This window comes from Brienomyrus brachyistius, chromosome 2 (assembly GCF_023856365.1).
Source record: "Brienomyrus brachyistius isolate T26 chromosome 2, BBRACH_0.4, whole genome shotgun sequence".
NCBI lineage: Eukaryota > Metazoa > Chordata > Actinopteri > Osteoglossiformes > Mormyridae > Brienomyrus > Brienomyrus brachyistius.
The window spans coordinates 12,636,090-12,659,459 of NC_064534.1; the positions used below are offsets into that span (position 1 = coordinate 12,636,090).

At 53.9% G+C, this 23,370-nt stretch overlaps 1 protein-coding gene across 1 annotated transcript; it reads right to left on the bottom strand.

Annotated features, from left to right (window-relative positions):
* Positions 1-175: 175 nt before the first annotated feature.
* On the bottom strand, positions 176-19,093 carry LOC125724046 (neurogenic locus notch homolog protein 1-like). Its single transcript, XM_049000978.1, is given in 35 exon segments — positions 176-2,870; positions 2,957-3,054; positions 3,162-3,309; positions 3,402-3,700; positions 5,120-5,279; positions 5,834-5,924; positions 6,265-6,478; positions 7,335-7,483; positions 7,606-8,019; positions 8,509-9,080; positions 9,174-9,286; positions 9,384-9,641; positions 9,775-9,907; positions 10,080-10,264; positions 10,393-10,546; positions 10,641-10,842; positions 11,076-11,304; positions 11,414-11,489; positions 11,491-11,567; positions 11,889-12,008; positions 12,634-12,747; positions 12,875-13,020; positions 13,127-13,319; positions 14,712-14,822; positions 14,908-15,141; positions 15,233-15,346; positions 16,398-16,511; positions 16,647-16,832; positions 16,927-17,082; positions 17,184-17,417; positions 17,504-17,597; positions 17,600-17,631; positions 18,162-18,354; positions 18,356-18,503; positions 18,814-19,093. Coding segments are annotated over 35 exon segments (7,389 nt in total). The 5' UTR covers positions 19,077-19,093; the 3' UTR covers positions 176-1,505.
* Positions 19,094-23,370: the final 4,277 nt, after the last annotated feature.

Genomic DNA, 23,370 nt, shown 5'->3' on the forward strand with positions numbered 1-23,370 from the left:
GTGTAAGAGTTCGTGACTCTGGGACATTAATGCTATTACCAGTCCAGTTTTTATTATTCACAAGGACTGCTGTAAAAGTAACAAAAAGCAGCTTTTTAGTTTGGTCTTTGTTTTCACAGAAGTCCCTTTATGGTTCTTTAGGGCTGAAGGACAGACCACAAGTCAAACGCAGACATTAAGTAGTCTTCTTTATTGTATTAAGAAACAAATGTTGTACAAATTACAGAAAATAGTCTTTTGCAAACTACAAATCTGAACGTCGGCAGCAAAGTGTTTAAACCCATTACACAGATTTTTCTACATCTTGGTTTATAAAACATCAGCAGTAACCGACATCACCCAAAAGCTCTCCATAGTGGGTTAGTGTACTGACAAAATCATCTGTCTGGACCACTACAAAATAACCCCCCCCCCCCAAAATTACCAATTAAATGAAAATAAGCTACTCTAGTAAGCAGATTTCAAAACATTTCAATAAATAGTTCATAAAACCACATCTTTTTTTTTACATAGGTACTTCAGTTGACCCCTGCAAATTCACAAATTTCAGTAGATTCATATTTAGGTCTCAGTAATACTGAGTAACATACACGTTCTATACGAATTATTTTAACAATACGTAAATAAGCATTGTGACATCTCCAACTGGCGTGACATGCTTAAGACTTAAGATTTCTGAAACAAAACCCTGCATGTAACAAAATGTACATTATTATACACTTCAACTTCGGATGTTTCAGAGCATCCACTCACATACAGCAGAAATTCAGACATGCTAGTTGGATACAGCCAGGTCTGGACAACCTCCCAGAGTTCTCAGCCTAAGGGCTTCTTTCCAAGGGAGTGGCTGGTTATCAACCTGGTCACCTGGTTATCAACAGCCAATCACCTTGTCTATTAGATCTGGATGACCTCAGTGCGCTGACCTCGAGAAACAGACTGATTCATTGTGAATATGAGAAAGAAACATACAAAGTCACAGTTTGTACAGCCTATTTTTGTGGTTCTTTTAAAACAGCCCTGTATTTGTTGAACACAAAAAGCCAATAATACTGAAATCTTATCAATGTTATATACAATGTTTAAAAAAATAAAAGCATGGATTTTTTAAAAAATCATAAAAAAACAAAAATTTATAAAGAGAAATAAATAACAGTCTATTGATCATCGGGATTTTCTCCTGTTACTACAGAAATAAAATTAAAACAATTAATTACACAAACCTGAAATTGTTCACATTTTCTACCTTGGTCTGAGTCTCACACCTCAGCACCCAATATTTTTAGCAAATAAAAATTATAAATAGATATAAATAAATAAGAAATGGATGACGACAACTCTTACTACTGTTAGTATAATATATTATAAAAGTATCCTTTCTTAGTCATCTTTCTTGCAAGTTGTGCATTTGCGTGAACAGTATCTTAAAAAATAAAATAAAAGGGGATTTACACATTTCTACGTAATTAAAATGTTCAACTTAGCCAGGGTTAGACGTATCCAATCTATTTAAACTGGTCTGGAACAAGTCCAATCTGTGACTGCATGCTGGTTGGAGGACTGGAGATGCCCTCTGACCAATCAGACATATTGGAATGCGGGGAAGAGCTTGACCATTGGTCAGGGGATCCAGGGGAGGGTGTCAGAAATGGGTGATCAGGCACCTGTATCTGATGACTAGGGGTATTGTCCATGGGGGCAGAGTAGCTGTGCTGAGAAGGTGGAGTGAGGAACTGTGTGCTAGTCATGGTCTGGCTGAGTGATGAGGGCAGCATCTGGGATTCCTGGGGCAGGATGGTGTGGACGGGCAAACTGCTGCCCGACACGGCCTGTAGGTCTGAGCTGCTCAGGTCACTGCTGATAAAATTCTGGCTGATGATGTGGCCTCCAGTGGCAGTGTTGGAGTTCTGGTGCTGGAGCTGAAGACTCTGCTGCTGATGTTGCTGCAGCTGCTGCAGGTTCTGCTGCACCGATGGCATCTGCTGCACTTGCATGAGGTGAGTCTGCGTTGTGAGGTGGCTGCTCTGCATGCCCTGGAACCCCATCATAGGAGAGAGCGTGGTGGTGGGACGGTCTCCACGCAGGGGGGGCACCATGCCGTGCTGCGCTCCTCCTGCTCCACGCATGGAGTTGAAAACCGCCTGCTGGCCTAGACCAGCGTGCATCCTGGAGAGCCAATCACACTGGCTGTTCATGGCACCACCTGCCCCGCCCATTGCCATCGTCATGGAGCCAGAACTGCTGGGACTAGACACTGGTAGGTGGGACAGACGAGGTGGCACCAGGTCAAACTGCATTTGACCCAGGTCCTGCTTGCCCGCCATGACTGGGTGACTGACGCCGATGTCAGACATGCCCTGGAGGTGGTTGAGGGACATGGGAGACTGTTGGAAGGGTGAGTTCATCATGGGCGGGGACGCAACGTCAGACATGTACCCATGTGGAGATCCCAGGGAGTCCACAGGCGAGAGCACGGCAGAGCTGTCCAGCAAGCTGCCCTTCCCGTCCTGGATCTTCTTCTTCCTGGCCTTCATGTCCTTGCCGTCCTTGCCGCACACGCCCTTGGCGCCGGGCTTGCGGGCCTTTTTGCCCTGGCTCGAGGTTTTCATGCTGCTACCCAGGTAGTCGTTGGGGGAGCAGAGCGTTGGGGAGAGTGTGGCGCTCATGGGCCCACTGTGTACAGCGGGACTCCTGACCAGGCTGTGTTCATCCAGGAGCCGCACGATATCGTGGTGCATGCGCTCCTGCGCAATGTCTCGAGGCAGCCGGTCCACGTGGTCGGCGATCTCCCGGTTGGCAAAGTGTTCCAGCAAGACTTTGGCCGTCTCGTAGCTTCCTTCCCGGGCGGCGAGGAAGAGAGGCGTCTCCTCCTGGAGCAAAGTAAGCAAACAGTTGGAGCCGTGCGGAGGGCGAACTCCACACCCCACGGTTCTGAGGTGAATGACTGGTGACCCACCTTGTTATTCTGCATGTCCTTGTTGGCGCCATTCTTCAGCAAGACCACAGCGGCGTCCACATTGTTCACTGCAGCTGCCCAGTGCAGGGCAGATTTTCCTGGTGGCAAAAACGGGATGGATTAATTTGATGCATACTGAGCCAAAGATGCGCCGAGATTAATCGATTAATCGAGTCAAAGGAGACCTAGAGCAGAACGTCCGTACCGAAGTCGTCGACTGCGTTGACATCGGCGTGGCAGTTGATGAGCTCCTCCACCATGCCTTCCACGGCCAGACGGGCTGCCAGGATGAGTGGGGTGGTTCCGTCGTGCATGCGGGCATCCAGGTCTGTGGCCCGATTTCGGATCAGAATCTGCAGACGGTAGCACGTTTGTCAGCACCGGTCACATGGCGGCAGAGAAAGACCGATAATGAACCTATGGTTGGGTTACGAGCGAACAGCACCTGGAAGACTCCCTGTGCATCGGCGGCCACGGCGGCATGCAGAGGCGTCCGGCCCATATTGTCCTGAACGTTGGCGTCTGCACTAGCCTCCAGGAGGCGCTTGGCGGCATCGGACCGGGCATAGCGGGCTGCGAGGTGTAGTGCCGTCTCGCCCGTGCGATCCGTCTGATTGTGGAGGTTGGCCCCCTGGTAGATGAAGTCCGAGATGACGTTGGCAGAGGCGTCCTCCTCTTCTTCGATGTTGCCGGTCTCGAGGCCCCCGCCGCTGCAGGATGCGATCATCAGGGGCGTGAAGCCGTCTGCAGGGGGTGCAGGAGAGGGAGGGTTAACAGAAATGAAGGAAGAATTAGACACACGCACACGCACACGCACACGCACACGCACACGCACAGAAATCAGCCCCAATGCGGTACAGTTCAATCTTGAAGTGCTGGGAGGATCAAAAACAAAAAAGGAACAAACTAATCGAAAGAAGGATTTAACATTTCTTTGCCTCGGAGTAAACACAGACCTCTCCAATAATGGTATTCCGATCAAGCTCGATATCTGAGACACTTTTAAAAAGCCAAGGAGCCGAAGGATCCCGCCTGGGCCCCACCCAACCCGGGCTGCCAAAAAACCAGGAATTACGGTCTTTGAGACACGGCTCTGCCTTCCTTACACGCGCTCCTGCACTTCAAAAGCAGGAGTAATTCCCAGATCCGCTGGACTCTTTCAACTCAAGCACGTCAAAATCTGCAGATAGAGGATTCTGATTTCTCTTAAATTCTTTTTTCGGGGCATTCGGCATTATTTTTTGATAGAAAGAATATTTTGGCATTGTATAGCTCTGGAAAAAATTGAGACCACTCTATATTCTTTTTTACAAATCTGCATTTTTAAATCCGGGTTTAATCCTGGTTCTGCTGGCAGAAAGCTAAACTGCAGGCTGCTTCCAGGCTCAAAGTTTCTAAGACAGCAGTAAACAAGAACAAGGTGAAGCAGGAGACACTGGGAATGACAAAATACCAGCCGAGTAGAGGGTAGAAGCAACTTTATAATGCCAGAGATGACCGTTAACTTATCCGACAGTTTCTCATGAATTGGAGGGTGACATCAAGTGACCTTCAAAAGCAATTGGCAACATTAGCTGCAGGTGTGAAATGCACTGCTAGGACAATTCATAACAGGCTCCTAGAAACAAGACTGAAGACCCATAACGCAAGGAAGAAGGCCTTCATCAGCGAGAAGCAAGGATAAGCCAGACTGGCGTTTGCAAAAAAAAAATGTATATTTTACACAGGCGCACAACCATAAACTGAGAAACAAGTGAAACTGAATATTTTGCTGTGGTCAATTAATTTTTCCCAGAGCTGTATTTATGATTGATTGGCCCAAGAGAGAAGGGAAATAAAGGATGCTGTTGTCCATCACACTAATTCAAGCAGAATCACTCTACACAACATGTCAGCTCAATGACAACAGACAGATGGCACCGCAAGTATGTTAGTAACCATACACACACTAAAAAAAACCTCGTATCACTTTGACTGCAAATCTATATAAGCAAGCGTGATCTTCCACAGTGAATACCAGATTAAGACAGACTGACGACTGCACTGTTCTAGGGGATATTTATGAAGGATCTGACCAGCAGGTTTAAGAGTGTGCTCAGTGGATGGAGACGAGCAGCAGTATTGAGAGCTAAATACGGATGTGTAAGTGAGAGACCTGCATACCTGGACCGCGGACGTTGACGTCCATACAGTCGTTTTCCATCTCGCCCTGGGGAGGCGTGGGCGCCATGGAGGGATTACGCAGGTCTGCTGCATCCAGATGCTGCTGGGTCCACTGCCGGTGATCGGTCTGGTCATCCAAGTCCAGCATTGCAGCCTCAAACTAAAAAAAAGACACACATCATGCAATGCCAGACAAACCACGCTAAAGCAACTCCGGCTCTTAATGATTGCACTTCTCTTTAACCTGAGACAGACGCATGATCCACTTCAAAACAATAATAATAATGATAAATCATCACATCGCTGAATCAAATACCTTTTATCTACTAAAAACACACAAATTCCCGAACAATCACTCCTAGTTCCCAGTTCACAGAGCATCTTAGCCAGTGCAGGTGTCCTAACATTTTTTTGTCATTTACCATAATACCACAGTATCGTTATGCCTTGTGAAAACAACCAACATTTTTGTTTTCTCAGTTTAACATACCTATTATTTTTATTTCAAATTAAATCAAATCAAATCACTTTTATCGTCACGTCACTGGAACGAGCGATCTTGCGAGATCCTATCAGCAGTGCGGTACATTAAATAAATGCAAATAAATTTTATAGTTTCTAAAATCCGAAAGACTTTACAGAATTTGTACTTAAACTGCATATTTTTAAAAGCAGAAACAGCTTTTCCCGTCAAGGCGGCAGCCGCTCACTTACCCTGAAGCGCTTGGTGTCTGACATCGCCTCCTCTTCCCACTCGTTCAGGTTGTCATCCATCAGGGACACGTCTAAGGAGTTCTTCAGTGGCCTGTTACCAAATCCGGAAACCCGGGGGAAATTCCCGTTAGTCTCCTTCCGGCTTGCTGGCAGGAGCCTGACGGCCGACAGGACAGATCCCACGACAAGCCGGCCGCAGGCACCTGTGCCCATCGCATTGCTAACTCCCGTCAATTAATGCGCCGGTTCCAACTCCTAATTTTTCCCATCACTGTCATCATATCCGCAAACTGAAGGACACCTCAATCCCTGGACCCAACACTCAACTGTCATGCCATAACATTTTCCTCAAAAGACCGAAACCCGAAAATTAAAGACTTAAATATGAGAGTACGATCGTCCCAATTCTGTGGAATGGGCTACAAACTTACTTGAGTCCCACGGAGTCTTCCCCAACCGGTTCTCTCCTCTTTTTCTTGCTGGGCTCGGTGGTCTTGAACCCCTCGGGGAACCAGAGCTGCCCATGCTCGCGCTGCCGCTTACGGGAGACCATCATTCCCACGCCGATGAAGGCCAGCAGGACCACGGCCGCCAAGACCACATAGACTGGGTACAGCTCCGAAGACGTCGGGGTCTTGTTCTCGCCTGCGGTAGAGGGAAGCCGCATGTCAGGAAGGGGGGGATTTTTGTTTTTTTTTAAAAAAAGGCACGACCAGGGCGAGGAAGAGCCTCACGGTGCCAGCGGAGATGGTCGCTCGGAGCCCGCGTCTATGCGAACACGACAGCAGCAGCCGGAAGGCAGGAGAGCGCTTGTAAAACAAGGTTGTCTCATTCGCTGATAATCAGAATTGCTAACTACTTCTCATCAAAAAGAGCTGGCAAAAAAAGGGAGGGTAAAATAAACCCCCACTCCCCTTTAAGAATAGGGTACCATGAGACCATTTCTTCTTTAAGGGAAAAAAGGCAGGGATTAATGAACTTCAAATTACTGCACGCGCTTTAAGCTGTAAAGACCGAGGATTTATTAGGATTTTCAAGATAACAAAGAGGCCCAACTTCTAGCACACTCCCGATCAATTTTCCCCTCTTTTTTTTCTCTCCTAATGATTTTGAAATGATAAACTCTCCACACCTAAACCCTTAGAGATGCATTAAGTCTTGGTATTACATTCAACGGGGTGAAGGCTGCTGAAGACCCACTCGTGGGGGATGGGGGGTGAAGATGCGCTGCTGCAGTTTATTCGTAGAGATCTTGCTATTTTGGGTGCCCACAGCGTGCGGATTTGAACATAAAGTCGGGGATTTAGCGGGAGTGATCTGCTGTCGTGTACATTTCATTAGCACAGACTGTCATTTGGAGGCAAAAGCGATGACCCCTTCGTAAGGCTTTTATGGGAGGGTTAAGGGGCCAGCAGGCACAAGGCGAGGTGGTGTGATTTACACGTGGATCCAAGGCGGTCCACGTCACTTTGGAGATGGAGCGGGGGAGGGGAACACTCACTGGTAACGGCCTCGATGATGTAGGGCACGTTCAAGTGGCCACTGGAGGCCAGAGCTCCGAGGAAGGCGGCCACATCAGTAGCACTCTGGAAGCAGTCGTCAGACTGCAGGTAACACTGGCGGTTGTCAATCTCCAGGTACACCACGGACCTGAAGGGGGCAGTAGAGAGTCAGAGCACGGAACCTACATTGCAGGACTACAGCGAGTGAGGAGGGTTTCTGGAGTTTTAGGTAGAGCCAGCCCGACCAGACGGGTCCTGATGTGGACTCACCCCTTAATCTGCATCTGATCCAGCTCCCTGCGGCGCCGGGCACCAAGTGTGCCACCATGGCTGAACACACCGGGGGCACGGGGGCCCCAGTCATTGGTCGAGCGCTTGATCTTGTGGCGGCGGAGCTCGTGTTCGCTTCCATAGTACGGGAAGATCATGGGGTTGCCCCGCGCGTCGCGCCGGAACACCACGTTGGTGTGGATGACACGGCTGAGCTCGCGCAGGAAGGCCGCTGAGTCGTTCCTGAGCCGTTCCGGAGCTATATGCACCACCAGGACTAGGCTGCCGTCAGCCAGCTTCTCCGGCACGTTGTCGGCGCAGTCCAAGCCGTCCCACTCGCACTCGGCGTTGTTGCAGCCCTGGTCACAGTGGCCATCCGCATAGTGGTCCTTACAGTACTGGTCATACAGGGGGCTGCGGGTTGGAGGGGCGGGGGAACCACAGAGTGGGAATTTAATGAGTGATTCGTCTGTAGGTTGTGGGTTTGATTCCCACGCACAATGTACTTGTGAAGTATTCACAAGGGTGTCCCCTGCCTTGTGCCCTGTACTTTAAGCAGGTAAGCAATGAAAATGCCATATATGTGAGCATGCATAAGAAATGATATAGTGTTTTACACTTACATTAAATGAACCAATGCATCATTTAAATACATGCTATGGACATTTCCATTCTAAGTTATTCCTGTGCTGGATGGAATGGTCAGCAGAGGGACGCATGGATGAAAGATGGATGAATGGACAGACAGACATGAATGGACAAATGGAGGGATATGTGGACAGATGGACTGATGGATGGATGTATGGAAAAACAGGTGGATTAACAGAAGGATAGACAGAAGGACAGACGTATAGATGAACAGAGAGACATATGGATGGACAGACGGTGCATCAGCAAACTCACTTGCACTGTCCTTCGGTGTCCTGGCAGTCGAAGCCGTCGTAGAGGCAGCCTGCGTTGTCGCATTGCTCGTCGCACTTGCCGTCGTTGAAGTAGCGCCAGCACTGCAGCGCGGCGGAGCAGTTCTGCCAGGGGTCGTCGAAGTTGAGCGAGCAGTCGCCGCCGTCCCAGCCGCACGCATGGTTGTTGCACAGGCTGTCGCAGATTTCGTTGCCGCGGCGGCCCTCGCACTGCGCGACCTCGCAGCTGACAGAGATCTCGGGCGGCGGTGTGATGTCACGGCCCAACCCGCCCCCGAACGTGTAGTCCAGGATGTGGCAGAGCAGCCCGTTGAAATTGGCAGGGCAGACGCAGCGGTAAAAGGGCGCCTCGGCCAGGGGCTCGCACGTCCCGCCGTTGTAGCAGGGGCCGGAGCTGCAGGGTCCCTCGGTGGCGTGCTGGCACTCGGGCCCCGTGAAGCCCGCCGGGCACAGGCACTTGGGGCTCTTCTGTCCGGAGACACACGTGCCCCCGTTCCGGCACCGCAGGCTTCCGCATGAACGGGCGTCGTTTTCGCATGTGGATCCGCTGTAGCCCTGCAGAGGCGGACAGGAGACACCTGCTCGACGGGGGACTCGGCGAGAAGGGAATGGCGCCCTCAAGAGGGGGATGGGGGGGGGTGGACTCACCGGCGGACACTTGCAGATGAAGCCGCGGGGCGTGTTGCTGGCCACGGCGCAGGTGCCCCCATTGCGGCAGGGCTTGGTCTGGCAGCCGTCAAACACGGTGTCGCAGCGCTGGCCTGAGAAGCGTAACGGTAGCACACAGGTTAGCATTTCCCCGTCAAGAAGGACCGCGTGCACCCATGGCGATGGGGCCCGGAGGTCCGCCCCTCTTACCAGTGTAGCCAGTGCGACACTCGCAGTGGTAGTTGTTGGTGAGCTGGATGCAGTTCTGGGTGCCGCGTGGGTCGCACGGGTTGGACAGGCACTCGTTGACATCGCCCTCGCAGCGCTCGCCCACGTAGCCCGCCGGGCACACGCAGCTGTAGCCGCCCACGCGGTCCACGCATTTGCCGTTGTTGAAGCACTTGGGCTCGCGGGTCAGCGGCTCCACGAAGGGCGTGCAGTCGTCCACGTTGATCTCGCAGTGGACGCCTGGGAGGGTAACACTATCATTGCACTCAAAAGAAAAAGACTTTCAGCCGAGCGCTGAATATCATTAAGCCCTAATTAATGAAGTGTGCCGGTTTTGGGGAGGGGGTTAGGGTGAGGGGGGGCGAGCCCTGACCTTGTGTCCCTCGGGGACAGGAGCACTTGTAGGTATTGATTAAGTCGATGCATGTGCCTCCGTTTTGACAGGGGTGGGAGAGGCACTCATTGATCTCCTTAGAACAGTTCGCCCCGTGGTACCCTGGCACGCACTGTGGGGGGGGGGGAGAGAGAGCGGGAATCGATGACTGACATGAAACAACGACTGGGAAGAGAGCCAGGTAACAGAAGCCAAATTCTGCAGAGGGAAGCATTTCAGTTTGGACCCTTGAGAGGGAGGGGTGGGTGGCCCCCGTCGCCAGGGAGACGTCGCAGCTGAGTTACCTCGCAGGAGTATCCCCCCAGGTAGTCTGTGCAGGTGGCTCCATTCTGACAGGGGTTGGGGAGGCACTCGTCCACCTGCTCCTCGCAGTAGCTGCCCGTGTATCCGGCCTGGCAGCGGCAGTAATGGGTGTTCCCCGCATCCAGGCACTGGCCAGAGTTCCGGCACAGGTGAGCTACGTCCACACCTAGGCGAGACGAGGGCAGAGAAAGCAGAGCGAACTGATTGGCCGGAAGCAGCATCTTGGCTTTTATTTTGACAGCGATAGTCCCTCCCCACCCTGTCAGACTCCTCCTGTTCCCGAACCCGCGCTACCTTGCCGCTTGGCCGCCACCTCGCAGGACACGCCGGGCACGTCGCAGTAGAGGCCCGTCCAGCCGCTCTGACACTCGCAGCTGTATGACGTGCCCGTCTGCCAGCAGGTGCCCGCGTTCTTGCAGGGTGACGAGTCGCACCAGCGCACCAGGTTCTGGAAGGAGACGAGAGGCTAAACAAATCAGGCACGAGAGGAAAGGGGGGGGGGGGGTAACAAAGACAGCGAGTCCGGTTGGAGGGCTGCGTACCTGGCAGTTGAGCCCGGTGTAGCCGTGGGCACAGGTGCACTTGTAGGTGCCGTACGTGTCCTGGCAGGTGCCCCCGTTCAGACAGGGCCTGGAGTCACACTCATTGATGTCATGTTGGCAGTAGCTGCCCATGAAGCCTGGTGGGCACAGGCAGGTGAAGGCGTTGATGCCATCCACACACGTGCCACCATTGAAGCAGGAACTGCAAGTGCAAAAAGGAGTATTACTGTCGGTGCATCATGCTTCATGGCCGCTTCCATTATGACTCCAGAACAGGGTTGCATTGAGCCTGGGGCCAAGCAGCAGAGCAACAAGACAGCGTCAATCTATCACAGAGCCCGACAGACATACGATGGGGATATTACTGAACCCCAGACCCTACACATGAGTGGTGAATGTTAACCCCCCCCCCCAGTATGTATGATGTTTTAGCACCTTTCCGTGCAGTCAGGCGTGTTGTTCTCGCAGTGGATGCCGCTGAAGCCGGCCGGACAGGTGCAGGTGTAGCTGTTGACGCAGTCGGTGCAGTTGGCGCCGTTCTTGCAGGGGTTGCTGTCGCACTCGTTGATGTCCTCCTCGCATTTCAGGCCCCGGAAGCCGGGCAGGCAGGTGCAGGTGAATCCGTCCACCTCATCCCTGCAGAAGCCCCCGTTCCTGCAAGGGTCTGGGGGACGGCGGGTGTGGGGTGAGTAGTGTGACCATGGGACGTCGCCCCAGAGGGAGACTGGGGGGAGGGGGGCTGCGCAGACAGAGCGGGGGAAGGCGAGACTCACTGGGCTTGCAGTCGTCGATGTCCGTCTCGCAGTCACGTCCAGTGAAGCCGGCTTTGCAGCTGCAGCGGTACCCCCCCCAAAGTGTTCTGGCACGTGGCGCCATTACGGCAGGGGTTCTTCACACATTCGTTGACGTCCACCTCACACGTTTGACCTTTGGGGGGAAAAGGGGGGCAAGCTGATACAGTGCTGATACAGTGCTGATATGGTGTTGATACAATGCTGATACAGTGTTGATACAGTGCTGATACAGTGCTGATACAGTGTTGATACAGTGCTTATACGGTGTTGATACAATGCTGATACAGTGTTGATACAGTGCTTATACAGTGCTGATACAATGCTTATACGGTGTTAATACAATGCTGATACAGTGTTGATACAGTGCTTATACAGTGCTGATACGGTGTTGATACAGTGCTGATACAGACCAGCGCCGCATCTACAAGCCAGGGGGGGAAGCACGCTCCCTCACCTTGCCACCCGTCAGGGCACACGCAGGAAAACCTCTCGTAGTCCTCTGACGCCTGACACACGCCTCCATTCTTACAGGGTTTAGGCCCACAGGGAGCCAGCAAGCTCTCGCAGTTCTCACCTGGGGGGCAGAAAATACAGAGCAATTACATTATATTTATTCATTAATATTATTTATTACACTTAAAGACTAATAACTTGGCATTTTAAAGATGCTATATCTGGAGCTCTGCTCTTAATTCGCTCTCGGATGTCTTACAAGGACTACGAGGCAGTTTCAGAAAGCAGCCTGGGGTTTTCCTCTGCTGTTTCCACGTATAATTCCACTGCACCCAGATCTAGCAGGAAACGCAGCTGCTTCCTGCCATTGTGTGTGTGTGTGGGGGGGGGGGCGGCAAGGACGTACAACAGGACCCAAACAGGACGTAGCCCCTGCCACCGTCCCTCCACCACAACAGTGCCACTTCACCTCTCCTCTTGGAGCGTTTCATTTTTTCCCCCCACATTCTTTCCAAAAATTAGTCCCTCCGCTTCCCTAACGGCTACAGAGCGACGAGGAAGAATCCTGCAGGAACATCCAGGAGCTTCTGAAGAGCCCAACGTCATCATCACCACTAACCAGCAGCACCGCAAGAGCCAGAGGATCCCTCGACAACACGGAGCCACAACAGGAAGCTGGCAGACCATCACATGATTGCGAAATGCCGTCCCACGTCAAGCTGCTCGTGAGGGGGGGGGACACCTACCGGTGTACGGCAGCAAGCAGTTGCACTTGTACCCGGCCACGTCGTCAATGCAGGTTCCCTGGTTTAAGCAGGGGTTGGACGCACACTCGTTTATGTTCGTTTGGCAGTTAGGGCCTGCAACACATGGAGCACCTAGTTCAGATTTGTGGGGGGGAGGGGGGGCACAGATTCTGGAAGAAGACTTGGAAGAGGTTAGCTGGAGAGGGAGGGTAACAGGCAGAGCGGACTGGGGGCCACTGACCGCTGAACCCCACGCGGCATGTGCACACATAGCCGCCTGTCATGTCCTTGCAGGTGCCGCCATTGACGCAGGGGTTGGACTCGCATTCATCTTTGTTGATGTCGCAGTTCTGGCCACTCCAGCCAGAATGACAGATGCACTTGTAGCTGTAAGGAGGCGCAGCCAATCAGAGGCCAGCATTTTGCTGCGACGCGACGCATATCCAGGAATAACGAGTCAAGTAGACGCAAGGATTACAGCAGATCTGCTTACCCTTTGGCCTCGTCCTCGCAGTATCCGTGGATACATGGGTTGCTGATGCATTCGTTGATTTGAGAGAGACACGTGGCGTCGTGGTAACCCTCGGGGCACACGCAGGTGAACCCGTTGATTTCATCGAGGCAGGTCCCGCCGTTGTGACAGGGGTTAGGTGCGCAGTCGTCAATGTTGATGTTGCACATTGTTCCTGGAAAAAAAAGGAAGTCTGTCAGTTCACAGCTGTGGAACAAATTTCATTCACTAACACTAAAAGCGGGCTGATCTTCAAATCTGGCAGTAAACCAAAAGTGCCCCCTAGTGGTCAGAAAACATAGGTCTTTTCATACTCCTAGAGGCCAACATGAAACTGCACAAGACCTGAGATCTGTTTTCCTGCCATGATATAAAGATCAGGCAGAATGCAGGTGAACCCTGCAGCGATCGCAACGGCCTCCACGACAAAGGAGCCTTTGGAAACCCAACGTCAACAAATCAGCATCGAAAGTGAGGTCTACTCACAGCCCTGCAGCTAATCTCAGAGTCACGGTATGCACACCGGCCACAACCTGGCGACCCAGACGCAGAATCCCAAGCCGAGCATCATGGGAGCAGACCCGACGGAGCCGGAGCCGGGCTGGCGTTCCGAAGCCGGGCCACTCCGGCACGCGACGCGACGAACAATGGAGAACACGAACAATACCAGGCAAAGCGAGCGGAACCACAGTGGCGCTTGTTTACGAGGACGGAAACCGGGGAACCATTTTACACAAGAGTGCCCAACAATTAACTCTGCCCCCACCCCCTTCCTCCCTATTAATTAGAAAGGCAACATATGGGGGCTGTTTGGATCACAGTCCTGCTCTGCTGTAGATCTGCATCTCTGCGTTCAGATAATTGGGATCGAGAACAGAAGGAGAACTGTAGGCACTTGAGGCCCAGCAGAGTTTCCCCGAACCACCCTCTGCCACCCTGCCCCCCCCTTCTCATTTCTATGTTAGATGCTGAAGTGAAACCCCACAGAAAGAGGGACACTGGGGTAACTTGCATAATTAGCGACACTTCTTCTCCTAACTGTACAATGTGACTACACCTCACTGGGGCAGTGTGATGCACAGCGGGATAGTACACTGTGCATGTCATCTGCAGGCCACCCATTCTGATCTCTTAACCCCAATTGCTCCAGTGACTCTGCTTTCGTAACTGTAGGCATCCACTAAATTAAATAAAGATTATAAATGTTTGTGGGGTCTCGCAAAGAGGAGTCAGACCAGGGCGATATGCACCGCTTCAGCCTGGACTATTTCAGTTAAACACTGACCTTTCAGTCACTGAAAGCTGCTAAACCAGTTGTATAGCAAAAAAAACAAAAAACCGCTTTTGTTGGCCTTTAAGTAAAGCCCAACCACCCACATCCCCCATTTTTCGAGAGCTTGAAACACAGTCACAGGACGCAATGGGCAGGACAAAAAAAATAATAACACTAACACGAGCTCCAGGCTTGACAGGTGGATCACCTGGGCCTGGTAACCCGACACCCCCCACCCCGCGCCCCCCCCGGAGACGAGCCAGCCCACCAGCCAGATGTCGCGCTGGGCCCCACCTGTGTAGCCAGGCTCGCAGACGCACTCATAGCCGTCGATCTTGTCGATGCACGTGCCATAGTCGCACGGCCGGCTCTTGCAATCGTCCAGGTTGACTTCGCAGTTCTGTCCTGGGGGGCAAAAGCACGGAGAGACACGTCGTTTCTTCGTCCCCGGCAACGTCCCGCCCGGACAGCCTCGGCCCGGCAGGCTCACCTGTGGTGCCCTTGGGGCAGATACAGATGTAGGCGTTTTCCCGGTCCTGACAGGTGCCCCCGTTCTGGCATGGCTGACTCAGGCACTCGTTGATGTTGGTCTCGCAGAGGCGACCCACGTACCCCGGGCGGCAGTAGCAGGTGAAGGAGGCCAGGCCGTCCTTGCAGGTACCATAGTGGCAGGGGTCCGAGTAGCACTCATTTATGTCCGTCTCGCAGTGCACGCCTGTGTATCCTGTGACAGGGCGAAGCCGACGTTAACCGGCGTGATGCCCTGGGGAATCTGTTCCAGGAACAGCGGGGGCGGCGCGTGGGGGGTCTCGTACCTTCGGCGCACTCGCAGGTGTACTTGTTGGGCCCGTCGATGCACTTGGCCCCGTTCTTGCAGGGTGTGCTGGCGCACTCGTCGAAGTCCACCTCACACAAGTTCCCGGAGAATCCTGGGGAAGCAAGCAGGTCAACATGGAGCCTCATTGGGACGTGCAGAGATGTGCGAGAGGCCAGCTATGGTCTGGCTGGGAAGCACACGGCCAGCACACTGCTGGAGCTTCTCTGAGATCTATTCCAAGATGGGGGCACCGTGTCCCACATTTAACATTCATCATTCCATTCACAAAATCTTGCCTCAATCTTTCCCACAGCCAATGTCAATTCAGTCTGAGCGACTTCAGTCATTTAATTCAGTCATTCAGTCTTTGAAATGCCAGTTTTTTCTCCCTCCGTGATTTTTTTAGGCACCACAGCTTAAAGGCGCAGTACTTTAATTCCAGGTCTGCCACAATGATCAGCTGAGTGTCCCTTAAAATCAGCGGCCAGAAAAAGGGCCGGTTTTATTTAATCGAACAAACAGTGCGATTGATTTCTCCTTAAGAAAATCCCCAGAAGGGTCACGCCGTTAATCCCTTCAGCTAGGATGCATGGGGGAGTGGCTCAGAATCCACACCTTTACATGTCATGTCGAGGGCGGGGGTGGGGGGCGCTGGCATCTCCGTGGATACCAGCTATATGTGGCAGGTTGAAGAGTCAAACACAGACCTTGCGGAGGAACTGATTTACATCTCAAGTGGGAACCAGGGAAGTGAAGGATCCAGGATCCACCCCCCACTCCAAACCTCCCAATCCCTTATCCTCCTTTCGATCTTTCAGAGATTAACGGTTGCAGAACTCTTTCTGCACTCACATCACAATACCACGGAGCCTTCATTCAAGCTGGTCCCCACCATAAACATGGTGGTTTTTCAGCTGCTAAGCTGCTGCGCCATTTTAAATAGTGTCCCAGCCTCAGTGAACCAGCAGGGGGCAGCCTAGTGCTCATATCTGCCTTTCAACACTGCTTCTGTTTCAGGGTCAGGGGGGCGAATGGATTTTTAAGAAGATCAAAAGTTCATGCACGCAGTCACCCTCCCACCTCCCGCCTGATACGTCGGGGATACGCAGTATTACAATGATAACCTGGAAGAGGGGGGAGGGGGTCAGGTTTAGGCCTCCCACCTTTGGGGCACTCGCAGTAGAAGCTGTTGATTCTGTCCACACACCTCCCGTTGTTCAGACATGGTGTGCTGGAGCATTCATCTGTGTTGATCTCGCAGAAGACTCCCTCGTAACCTGCCCAGCGACACAGGAGAAGGGACAGTGGTCAGCCGGGGCTACACTCGGTGTCGCTCGGGTACGCTTTAAAGCCTTTCCTCTGGGTGGTGCAGCATGGAGGTTTCGACGCAGCCCCGACGGCAGATCGCGCACCTGGCATGCAGATGCAGTGGAAGCCCCCGATCTGGTCCAGGCAGGTGGCGTCGTTCCTGCACGGGTTGGACATGCACTCGTTGACGTCCATCTCGCAGCGCGGCCCCGAGTAGCCCTGCAGGCAGCGACACTGGAAGGAGCCCTTGGTGTTCAGACACTTCCCGCCATGCTCACACGGGTTGGCGCCTGGAGAAGATGGAACGACGCGTGAGGCAGGGATGGGGATGCCCGTGGGCTGCGCCTGCCGCCAACCCACTCGCCGAAGCGCCAGGGATCTCACCCAGGGAGCACTCGTCCACGTCCTGGTCGCAGGCGGAGCCGAAATAACCTAGGGGGCAAGTGCAGATGGCCTTCCCGTTGACGGGGTTGGTGTCGCAGTTGGAGCCTCGCTGGCAAGGGTTGCTAATGCAGGCGTCGTCTAGGTGACACAGCAGACCTGGGGATGGGGGCGCACAGTTTAGAGTCTTGATTATAGAGTTTGTAAAGCGTGCAGGCCTAACGGGACGTCCCTCCGGATGGGTGGGGGCTTTGGCTCACCCGTACGGCCGTGGGGACACTCGCAGAAGAAGGAGGCAACGCGGTCGTGGCAGGTGGCGCCGCTGTAGCAGGCCGCGTTGGCGCAGTCGTCGATGTTCTCGCTGCAGTCGTCGCCTGTCCAGCCGTTGACGCAGACGCAGTGGTAGCTGCCGTGCGTGTTGTGGCAGGTGCCGCCGTTCTGGCACGCGTTGGGCATCAGCTGGCACTCGTCCACATCCTCGGTGCAGAACTGGCCTGCGGGGGGGGGGGGAACGTGGTTCGGCACAGGAACGCCAGGCTCATCCTCGGGGGGCACCGAGGGCACGGGGAGGGAGGCTTACCCGTCCACTCGGGCCGGCACTGGCAGTTGTAGGTGTTCACGCCGTCCACGCAGGTACCCCCATTCTGACAGCGGTGCTCCAGGCAGTCGTCGATGTGATGTTGTGCTCGCAGTTCTGGCTGGTGAACCCTAGGGGGAGCCGATGATAACACATGGATGACGACGCCACAGCCACAACCTCAGGCTGCTGGGAAGGCTCCCATTCTGCTAGGCCAGTAGTTAGCGTGTCAGTGCTAAGGCCACGGACGTGGCAAACATCAGTTAAGGATTGGCATAGAACAGGGGACCTTCTGAGGACCTTGCCCAGACTCACACTTGAAATGGGTGACTGTCACCCAGGGGAACCGGCTGCCCTACCCACCAGGCCTACACCGCAAATGCAGGAAGAAACCTTCCCAGTGTAGCAGCCAGACTACAAAGGTAACGGCAACGCTATCCTCACAATGAAGACTAGGTGTTGGAGTGCATGTTAAGTGCTCAAGCGGGGACCCGGAGCGAGCTGCTCAAACCGAGCATGTGCAGACTGGGCACGCTTGAGTGGGGCGGGACTGGTGAGCTGGTGAACACAGCGCTGCCCGACAGCTCCACCTACAGTCAGCATGCGGGAGTTCAAACGGGACGCTCTGGTTCTGTCTGTCACTCCTGGAGGAGGGTCCTACCTGGCAGGCAGGTGCACTCGTAGGTGGAGTCACCCTTCTGGGACGCAGGTGCCCCCGTTGTGGCCACGGAGATTGGGCTGCGAGGGCAGGTAGGGGCCTCGCAGTGCACGCCCGTGTACTCCTGGGGGCAGTTGCAGTGGTAGGAGCCCACCTGGTTGATGCACACACCCCCGTTTTTTGCAGGGGGAGGGACTCAGGGCGCACTCATTCACGTCCTGCTTGCAGGTCTGGCCCGTAAAGAATGGAGTGCAGGTGCAGATGTAATGGGATTCGAATGGGGTGCACTGGCCCCATTGGCACAGGGGTTCGAGGCACATGGGTCTGCTTGCTGACATTGTTTGCCTAAGAAAGGACCAGGAGGGCATACTGGGTATTAAACAAGTTGATTTCATTATCACACATCCATCCATCCATCCATCCATCCACCCATCCATCCATCCATCCATCCATCACCCATCCAGCTTTGCAGTTGGGTGGCAGCAGGAAAACCCCAAAAACATGGCAAGAACATCCAGATTCCAGGGGCCACAACACTCCAGTGGTGATGCAATCACGCCACATAAATTAGTCAGTATGCTGATGCTTTGAGCTGTATCATATTACACAATCCAGAGAAGAACAGCGCCCCCCAGTGGCCGGGCCTGATCCATACCTGACCACCCTGGCGGGCAGCGACACCTGTACTCCTTGAGGCTGACGAGGTCGCAGGTGCCGCCATTGCGGCAGGGGGCGCTGACGCACGCATTGTGGGTGGGGGTCAGGCACAGGCGGTCGGAGAATCCCAGCCGGCAGGAGCAGGCGAAGTCGACGGTGTTGTCGCGGACGAGCGCCCGGCACGTCCCGCCGTTCTTGCACGGTGAGTAGATGCAGGGGTTGGGAAACTGGCAGCGGCTCCCCACAAAACTGTCTGGGCATCTAGGGAGAATGGGGCGGTTGGACGTGGTTAGACCAGCGCCGAATTACCCCCCCCCCCGTCCACGGAGGAGGACGATCGCTGCAGAACCTCAAGGTTCCACAGGTTACGACTATACCGATTTCATTCACGTGCGTTTTGAAGTTTGGCATTCCACTGTCTCGAGGCCGTGTAAACAAAAAATATATCAGCATACCACATGAGTACAACCCGCCGACACCCACCGCCCTAAAAATGTTTGCTCGGGTTGAGTGAGTCTGCCTCGTCAGCCTGTTTAATGATTAGCGGTCGTCTCACTGGCCGTCGGCAAACAGCATGCGTGCTGAGCCCTGCCGCAGGTCTGCCATCCACCGGCCACCGTTTCCTGTCATATTTCCTGTGAGCGCCCACCCCCCCCCCCCCCCCACCCCAATCCCCACCAAGCCCTGCGGGCAGGATCATCGCTGACAGCGGCCTCCAGTGCCAGCCCATAATAACACAGCTTCAAAGGGTCCGGGAAAAATGCCCCACGTGGGGGACTAAGCCTTTCAGGGGGGTGTTTGCCATTCTGTCGTAAGCCCATAATTCGGAGATAATGTGCGGCGTTTGGCCCGTGGAGCCGTACATTTACACACGGCACTGAGCTCGAAGGAAAGGGGGAGAAAGGGCCATGCCTGTCGTACCTCAACATCCCCCCACAAATTACACTCTACTTATCAGCAAAGCCACTGCATACAACCCTAATGCCACACATCCTCATCAGGCTTGGTCACTGGAGGCCGGGGGGGCCTGAATCACTTCCTGGGAGGGGATCTGAGGCAGAGCACCAAAGTCACACAAACACGATCTGTTCCAACAACCTGCGGCCGAGATCTTTTACAGGACAAGGGTCTGGTTCCTTAACCGGGAGATTTAAAAGCTCATCTCTCTAAATGACTCTACATATTTAGTGGGCAAGTGCATAACAATATACTTTCCTACCACAAATGAAGGCCTTTCATACCACGGCCTTTAAATAAACCCCCTGCCCCCCAAGAACATTATACCCTTTAACATTCTGCAGTGACGCACAATTCAACACCGGCCCTTTAAACCATCACAGCTGGCTGACGTACGATTCATTGTCGTGTCCCACACAAAGGCCCGCCTGGCTCGGCGGCCAGGGACGCCCTTTGCAGGCTCCGGCATCAGGCAGGGCCGTCGCGGTCACCACCACGAGCGAGGGCTCGGGCTGAGATTAAGTCAGGCTCCACTACTACAGAAGAGCACAGCTGTGTAAAAGAAAAGCAGGCACTGTAGATAAAGAGCGTGCTAAGCAAACAAAAGCTCACAACAACAATAATATCCTACTTGAAAGATGGGGTGGAACACGGGAGAAAAAAAGGCTTCAAAAAAGGGCAGTGAACAAACACCCTCACACTGTCTATGTTCTTCACCCCACAGGGCAGTACGACCCTTGGAAGGAGGGTGGGGGGCATTATTACAATGTGTCTCCTGGGGATCATGATGCCTCCCCAGCAAAAGAAAATACCCTGCTGGCCTCTTTGAGTAAAGTTATATATATATAAAAAAAACACATGTTCCGGGGCACCGTGCCAGCAATCTGAATTTAATGCTCGTTGTCGCCGATGCCAGAGGGGGCAGCATTGAGCAAGCAGCATCGGTGTGGCGTCCACCCCCCAAAGCAAGTCTGGGCAGCGGCAGGGACCCGGGCCAAAACAGTGTCGCCACACTATCTCTCATATGAAGGGTCTGGGGGGGGTGGGGGCGCAGAGGCAGACCGCGGGCATGTGCCAGCGTCGTAACGGGCATTAAAAATAATTCCACAGCACGCAAAGCATGCGTCCGAACACACAGGGAAGGGGCATGCCAGCAGAGGAGGGTGTGTGTGTGTGTGTGTGTGTGTGTGTGTGTGTGTGTGTGTGTGTGTGGTGCGGGGGGAGAGGGGGTGTAAGGGCTCCCAGATTGGCCAGAGGAAGCAGGTGCGCATATTAATGAGGGAATGGCAGCTGCTCGCCACAGTGACCCCCCCTCGCCCCCCCGGCTCCCATCCCGCCCCCCCAGTCCCCCAGAGAATGAGGAGCGAGGTCCAGCAGGCGGCTGAATGGCATCCCCACCGCCAGGCCCTTTTGTCCCTGCGTCTTCCCGAGGCGGCTGCAGGCTGCAGGCTGCCACGCGGGAACTATGCTTTCAGACATCGCCCCCCCTCGCCCCCCCATCCACCCCCCCTCGCCCCCCCTCACCCCCCCTCGCCCCCCCCTCGCCCCCCCCCCCGCCCCCCTTTCAGTCCTTTCCCCTTATCCAACTTGCTCGAGCCCCTTCAGTCTCCACCTTCCCCTCTGGCCACCAGCTTCACACCTCCCTCAAACTTTCAAGGCCCCCCCCGAATAAGGTGTGCCACATCCAGGCCACATCCAGGCCACATCGAGGCCACATCCAGGCCACATCCAGGCCACATCGAGGCCACATCCAGGCCACATCCAGGCCACATCCCCCCACTGTATTGTGCTGAAAAGGGACCCCGTTTGTCCATAAGAGCGGCTCCACCTTAAATCTGTCCTTAAAGGGAGTCTTTCAGAGGCCCGAAGCTGGAGGGACGTTAGAATTCCTTCCAAATCTTTTTACAGCCCCCCCCCCCAAACCCCCCCGAACCCCCAGCCCAAAAATCCATGACACACTCAAAGACAGGCAGTTGTACTTCAGAGAGTCACAAACAAAGAAAAGCCGTAAGCTCTACAGCGGTACCTCAACTCCCCCAGCTGGGCTCCGGGGGGGGGGGGGGGGGGGGGCCACAATGAAAGGCAGCCCCCCCCTCCCACAAAGAGCCAGTGAAGTGCTGAGACACAGTGCTCAGAAGGTGCTCTTTTTAAAGTTAACAATTCAAACCAGTTGGGGGGGGCGGTACCCAGCAGGGCTACGGCGGGGGCACATTTAACCACAACATGGCCAGGGGGGGTCCAGGAAGAGCAGCAGCCCCCATGCAGGGACTCTGCTGATCATGCAGCATTTGTCACAGACCAGTGGTCCCATTGTCTTCTGCGTCACATTGGGATCTCCCAATCACGACCCCCCCCGCCCCCCCCCCGTCGGCCTCGGCAACAGGTCCGCGCCAGCTCTGCAATGTGGCAGCACAGCTGTTTTCTTATGACCTCTGACTCCGACTCTGCCCCCCCACAAGCCAAGCTGAGTTGACCTGCCATCTGCCACCCAGGACACACGCATGCACAATAAAGAGCGTCTCTGCCCTGAATGTGGGACCTAAAAATCCCCCCACAAAGTGTCCTCATGACTGGGGGGGTAAGCGCGTCACAGATGCTGCCCGGACCCCTCACATCACAGCCAGACCAAAACGGGAGGTGGTGGTGGGGGGGTCGCTTCTTTGATACTGCATTTAGTGTTGGGGTTCAGGCTCCCAGTTTTGGATCACACTGGGAAAATTCTGCATTTGTAATATTTGTAAACATCTTCACTTCTGTAGGACAGGACAGCAGGAGGTTCATAACACGGCAGCAGATGTTACTACTGGACGTCTGGGAAAGTCTCTGCACCGTGTGACCAAGCAGAGTGCAGCCCAGCCCACGGGCCAAAGTGTTCTACCATAAGGAGACCATGGGAAAGTGCAGCTCTCTCGGGATGGAGCCATGCAGGAGGCGGAGTGCATGCATGCGGCTCAGCCTTTAGCGGCTGGGGATCCTCAGTGGTTTATTAGGCAAGTAAGTATCCTCAGATGCAGGGGTGAAGATCTGTGCAGCCCCAGGACCGAATACTGAAAATCAACAGATTGATTTCCAACCCTAAACTGAACAGGAGGGGCAAAAATCTGTGCTACACTGAGTTTACCCAAGCAAGAGTGAGTGTAATGATATTTCACAGAGCTGACAAGCTGCAAAGTGGGGATTTGACAGATTTGTGGCTTCTGTTGACCCACGGCAAACTAACTTTTTGATCGTAACACTAAATGATTTGATTTACTCGTTGGATTAGCCTGCGGCGCACAAACACGCCTGCGTGTTTTTTTTTAGCACCTGTCCCTGAAGAGCTCTCGCCTTCTGGTTACAGCCAAATGGCAGAGAGAAAGGGAAGGGGGTGGGGGGGAAGAAAACACTGGTAATGACGAGGACGGCAGAATGGACCGTCAAGCCGAGTCACTGAGAGTGTCACCTGCTCGACTGCTTTGTGTGGAGCCGCGGACAGATGGCTGAGCGCTGTAAAGCCCAAAGAAAACCGCGCCTCGTGTTTTGTGCTCGACTTTCTCCCTGGCCAGCTGTACACACACACACACACAGACACACACACAAGTGGTTCCTCAGCTTGCTA